Source organism: Populus euphratica, unplaced genomic scaffold, assembly GCF_000495115.2.
Source record: "Populus euphratica unplaced genomic scaffold, PopEup_1.0 scaffold123.1, whole genome shotgun sequence".
NCBI classification, from domain to species: Eukaryota; Viridiplantae; Streptophyta; class Magnoliopsida; order Malpighiales; family Salicaceae; genus Populus; species Populus euphratica.
Window position 1 is genome coordinate 353815 of NW_011499924.1, and position 6292 is coordinate 360106.

Here is a 6292-nt window from a genome sequence, read left to right on the forward strand (position 1 = left end):
GGGGGGGTTTACTGGGGAATTAATTAATGATATTATGTTAATTATTTTTTAGAATTATTTTAAATAAAAAATCAATATAAGGAGTAGAATATAAAATTCATGATTTTAAAAAATAAAATTTATCCTTTTAATTGTATTTATTTATTTTTATAAGATGAATCTAATAAGATATTATTATTATTATTTAAAAATAATAATAAAAAATTATCATGACTTTTAACCACGTGTATTCCAATGCAAGATTTTGTAAACGGATACCTACTGAATCATTTTCTCTATTATTATTAGAACCACGGAGTCATGGCACCCTTATTAACGTTGTCAGCAACAAATTTTTTTTTTAGTGAAATGAAGTTTTGCTGCAGCTAGGAAGCCATGTCTAAGCTGATGATATGTGTGTCAAGAATCTTCTAAGCGTGCACGTGTTGGGTAAGACTTCTGGGTTATGTGTGTCAAGAATCTTCCAAGCTCTTCTGCTCCCATTTCTTCAACTCCAGATTCCATTGCTGTGAAGGGAAAATCTGAATAAATCTTTTAGTTTTTTTGTCTTAATTAAATGTGTGTGTTTTTTTTAAATAGTATTGTTAAAATCTTGAAAGATATATTGTGGATCATTTACTCTATTGATGAGCAATTTAGTTTTAAAAATAGGGGGTACAATAATCAAGAACAATTTTCTTTTTCTGTTTTATTTTTTATTCAAAATTCTTTAGATTTGCTCTTAGTTTTATTTAATGTTTGGTTCGTATTTTTATATTATCCGGATAAATATATAATTGGTGCTTCGTAAACAATTTCCCCCAAATTTCTTTACTGGATTCAAAAATTGACGAGACAAATGTCTACATAATGAAGCTTCAGAGGTGAGAAAAAATCGTTTTGCAATGATGCCGTCCCCTGCAATTCAATATAATATGGATGTTATTTCTTAATTCTTCTCGTTCTTCTTCTTTTTTTTAGAGCTTGTTTATTTTTGTAATTCAAAAAAATTGAAAAAAAAATATTTTTTAATTAATTTTTTCTAGTATTTTCAATTTTTTTTAATTTTTTAAATATATATATATATATATAATTTTTTAAAAAAATGCTTTAAAAAACCAAAACACAAAAAAATCCAAAAATACTAGAAAATCACAAAAACACGGAAAATTCAAAAGGAAAATCCGAAAAAAAAATCCCGTACCACAACAAACCTGCCACCTGTAACTCTCTACACACACTCTGAATCATGTATAGTTAACTTAACCATATGAGGCGGTTACTTTCTAACCCAACTGAGTGGTCCCCATTTCCCTCGTCTTTCCAGTACATAATCACACGCCCTCTCACCCCTCCATATAGACATGTCCTATATCCGTCCACACACTCCCTCTATAAATATTTCTCTCTTAAAAAGTTACTCCTTGCTATCCTTGTAAAATACTACCACTGTCCGTCCTCCCTTCTATTTCCCATTCTGAATTCTCACTTTTCTCTCTCTTTCTGGCTCTGCAGTCTCGTCATCATCAGGCAGAATTAGGAGCTGCTAGCTGCAGCAGCCTGCTGCAGAAAGACATTTATCCTCCCCAGTTTGCTGTTTAACGGTTTTTGTCCTCCTCTTCTCCATTTTGCCGTTATCCTCTTCTTAATTTACCAATCAATGCCACTCACTTTCCACTACTAGCCCTTTTCAGCAAAATCACCACTCCCTTGTCTTGATTGCTATATTTCAGTCGAAATTATATATCTAAGAAACCATGATTAGCTGGAATGATCTCTACAACGTTTTGTCCGCTGTGATTCCTCTATATGTTGCCATGATCTTGGCTTATGGGTCTGTTCGGTGGTGGAAAATTTTCAGCCCGGACCAGTGTTCCGGTATCAACCGTTTCGTGGCGATATTCGCAGTGCCACTACTGTCATTCCATTTTATCTCCACCAATGATCCCTATGCTATGAACTTCAGGTTCATTGCGGCCGACACGCTTCAAAAAATAATAATGCTGATCGCTCTGGGAATTTGGACTAATTTCACAAAAAACGGAAGCTTGGAATGGATGATTACCATCTTTTCTGTCTCCACTCTTCCGAACACTCTTGTCATGGGCATTCCTCTTTTAACCGCCATGTACGGCAACTACTCGGGAAGCCTAATGGTTCAAATTGTGGTGTTGCAGTGTATCATTTGGTACACTCTCCTCTTGTTTCTTTTCGAGTATAGAGGTGCCAAGATGTTGATCATGGAGCAATTTCCTGAAACTGCAGCCTCCATTGTTTCGTTTAAGGTTGATTCTGACGTGGTCTCTTTAGATGGCCGAGATTTTCTGGAAACTGATGCTGAAATCGGTGATGATGGGAAGTTACATGTGACTGTCAGGAAATCGAATGCCTCCAGGCGGTCTCTTGGGCCGGGTTCTTTCTCTGGAATGACTCCTCGGCCATCAAATCTTACTGGAGCTGAGATTTATAGCCTGAGTTCTTCAAGGAATCCTACTCCAAGAGGGTCTAATTTCAACCCTTCAGATTTCTACTCCATGATGGGAGTTCAGGGATTCCCTGGAAGGCATTCAAATCTCGGCCCGGCTGATTTGTACTCAGTACAATCTTCAAGAGGGCCAACTCCAAGGCCGTCTAATTTCGAAGAAAATTGTGCTCCAACGGCTACTTTATCCTCTCCTAGATTCGGGTTTTATCCAGCACAGACAGTACCCACGTCTTATCCGGCACCAAATCCTGAATTTGCCTCTACTGTCACTACTAAAACAGCAAAAAATCAGCCGCAGCAAAATAGCAAGGCAAACCATGATGCCAAGGAGCTGCACATGTTCGTGTGGAGCTCGAGTGCATCACCAGTTTCTGAAGGAGGTGGGCTCCACGTATTCGGTGGGACTGATTTTGGTGCATCAGAGCAATCTGGACGGTCTGATCAGGGCGCCAAGGAGATTAGGATGGTGGTTGCTGACCATCCGCAAAATGGGGAAACCAAAAGTACATTAACTCACAGCTACATAAGCACAGCTAATTAATTATCCAATTAATCAGTTAACCATTTCACACGTTTTGATGTTTTATTCTAACTTGTATTTGTATTCTTAAGCTATTCCACAACAAGATGGAGATTTTGCTGGCGAGGGCTTCAGTTTTGCGGGCAGAGGAGAAGTAGATGAAGACCATAGGGAAAAAGAGGGGCCCACTGGACTTAACAAACTAGGGTCCAGCTCAACAGCCGAGTTGCAACCAAAAGCAGCCGAAGCTCCAGATTCCGGTGGCAGTAGGAAGATGCCTCCGGCTAGCGTTATGACCCGTTTGATATTGATCATGGTTTGGCGCAAACTTATTCGAAACCCCAACACATACTCCAGTCTCATTGGTCTCACTTGGTCTCTAGTCGCTTTCCGGTTAGTTTATCGATTTTGTATATCCATAGTTATTTTTTCCTCGGTTTAATTTGAAATGTCACCAATCTTACTCTATAGTATACAAATGCTATGATTGATATATTTGGTGTTTTACTAAATGATTGTTTTTTTAAAAAAAAATTGCAGGTGGCATGTGGAAATGCCTAAAATAATAAAACAGTCAATCTCCATACTGTCTGATGCTGGACTAGGAATGGCTATGTTCAGCTTAGGTGAGCGGTCATAATTATTGTGATTTTCAGATAACGTAATCATTTTTTATATAACCTTTCACTGTCTCCTCGGTCACACAAGTGCTCAAACAATACATTCAGTCGATATTGAATTAAGGGACCATTCAAAAGGACACATACTCATATATTTACACAGTACCATGCAGTAACATACTATATTATATACTTGTTCCTATATACGTAGAGTGTTTTTTGGCTCAGGTCTTTGTAGAGACCAGAGAGTGGATGTGGCACATTTGTTACCACACTAGGGTCTAAAGGTACTTTGGCTCGGTAGGGCATCATGGTACATGGACAGGTTTTACACTCGTCTAAGTTGAGGGTATGGGTACTACAACTCACAGTTGAATGGATGGTTGTGAGTTGTGACCAAATCACAAGAAATCAAAGGGTTTTTGTCCTTGGACTATAAATAGATTGACCATCCGACATATGGGGCCAGTTTAGCTTGCGGTCCAGGGACGGTGGGTGTAGGTTGTGAATAGTGATAGATGCCCGTTCCAGATCTCCTATTAGTGATCAAGGTAGATGAGTTCATGAGAGATTACTGATTTTAGCATCTAATTTCTCCGTAGATGTACTGATTTAACTGGTTGTTATTGTGAAAGGTCTTTTTATGGCTTTACAACCGAAGCTAATTGCTTGTGGGAATTCGGTTGCCACATTCGCCATGGCTGTTCGATTCTTGACTGGCCCTGCAGTGATGGCCGCTGCTTCAATTGCTGTCGGCCTCCGTGGTACCCTCCTTCATGTTGCTATTGTTCAGGTAAAACTTACTTTCACAATATAATAAATTAATTAACTGCAATAATGATTACATGTACCTGTAGTTAATATTCTAATTGCTTACCATGATTAATTATTGTGAATTTGGTCGTGAAGTTACCCTATTAATTTATTCTTATTCAATAGGCTGCACTGCCACAAGGAATTGTTCCATTTGTGTTTGCCAAGGAGTACAATGTCCATCCAGCCATTCTTAGCACCGCGTAAGTAAAATATTGCAAGATACTAGTATAAATTATTATACATGTAAATAGTATATATGTGTTGGTATATCAAAACAGAAAAGACAAACTAATTTTTTTCCTCCATATTTGTTATACAGGGTTATCTTTGGAATGCTGATAGCATTACCAATTACTCTTGTTTACTACATTCTCCTTGGATTATGATCGAGTCTACTTAGCAGTAGGCAGAAGGCGAGCAAAGCGAAGAGAATCTTGATTACTTGCTGATCGTGTGTCACATTTGGCAGTAGCATTGATTACTGCGCCAAAAATATATGTTCTTATAACAAGAGGATCGTTACCAGGCAGAGAAGATTGTAGTGAAGAATTTGCCAAAGTTTCCAAGATTCTTGGAACTGAAAACATTTTTAACTTAGTGGAAGCCCTGATTTAAGGATCATGCAATCATTAGGAGCCAAAGTTCGTTCATTTTCCAAAGGTTTGGTCAGATGAACAAAGAAAAGGGGGGGAGACATCAAAGAGGAAAATAAGGGATAAAGATATGGCAACCACTGATATTTTAATTCTCTTCATTTCCGCTATGGATCGAGGTCTGTAAGTACAAAAAGACAATGAACAGTGAATTAACCTGTGAAGATATGAGGAAGAGGAGAAAAGGGTTTTCCTTCTACTATTTTTTTACTATTTAGTGTTCCTTTTTTTCTTCTTAGTGTTTGCTTTGATTGTCCGTATATCCAGCAATTATTTGCGTTTGTCGCCTTTCATTTGTGTTTGTAATTTATCTAGGATTATCAATTATGATCAAAAGGAAGCATTAATCATCCACCTTGTTAATATACAAAGTCGATGATGTATTCTCTCATTGAGACAGACTGGCTACATAGTACCTGGGTCTCCTAAACCTCCTATCCAGAAAAAGGCATGTAAATATGGAGTAAAAAATGCGACGGGGGGAGGGATATTTTAAGGGAACTCCTTTCAACCGAGGGGCCTTTGTGCCTTTTTATTCCATTGGAACCCTCTTTAGGGGTCCTGATTTGAGAAGCTGAGCTTCCGATATTGGAAAATATATAGAGATAAGAAAGAAGAAAGAAAAATGGGGTCAAAAGCAGCTAACCTTACTTTTGCTTTTAGCTCTTGATGCGCCATCAATCCTACCCTACCTTATATAGCCAAGCATAAGATTACTTTAATAGGTGGTGGGTTGGTGACCATGTCCAACTTTCCTGATTTTTTAAAAAAATAAAAATAAAATTGACACTTATTGAAATTTTTCAGAAACATGACACGTTGAAAAAATAATATAATTTTACATAAATGCTATTTGGATTTATAATTTTTAATAAAATTATTATTTTAAATTAAGTTATTTAAAAATTTCATAAATTTTTTCATTGTCACTATTTTTTAAAAAATAAATAAATAAATAGATGGAAACTAATCCACTTCTCATTACAGAAGACATAAATAAGCTCGTATATGTTATTGTGTTGTGATATTTTTTTAATTATGATTTTTTTTAATTATTATTATTACTATTTTTATAATATTATTTTGACTAATTATTATGTTGATTTTAATATTATTATTATCAAATATCTTTAAACTTGTCAAATTAAAATAATATTTAAAAATCGCTCATATTAATTTGAGGTTATACTTAATAAATAAAATGACGTTAAAACATCAC

At 36.2% G+C, this 6292-nt stretch overlaps 1 protein-coding gene across 1 annotated transcript; it reads left to right on the top strand.

The window, feature by feature from the left end:
* Window positions 1–1359: 1359 nt before the first annotated feature.
* Window positions 1360–5472, top strand: LOC105135470 (auxin efflux carrier component 7). Its single transcript, XM_011040354.1, has 6 exons — window positions 1360–2967; window positions 3077–3377; window positions 3525–3610; window positions 4240–4397; window positions 4544–4620; window positions 4740–5472. The coding sequence occupies exons 1-6, from the start codon at window positions 1737–1739 to the stop codon at window positions 4804–4806; spliced, it is 1920 nt and encodes a 639-aa protein (XP_011038656.1). The 5' UTR covers window positions 1360–1736; the 3' UTR covers window positions 4807–5472.
* Window positions 5473–6292: the final 820 nt, after the last annotated feature.

What these genes read in the sequence shown, in the direction of transcription:
- LOC105135470 (XM_011040354.1), top strand. Translation starts at nt 1,737, where the DNA reads ATGATTAGCTGGAATGATCTCTACAACGTTTTGTCCGCTGTGATTCCT. An exon ending in TGGTCTCTAGTCGCTTTCCG is followed by an intron (nt 3,378 to 3,524) that starts GTTAGTTTATCG and finishes AAAAAATTGCAG; the next exon opens with GTGGCATGTGGAAATGCCTA. An exon ending in TTCATGTTGCTATTGTTCAG is followed by an intron (nt 4,398 to 4,543) that starts GTAAAACTTACT and finishes CTTATTCAATAG; the next exon opens with GCTGCACTGCCACAAGGAAT.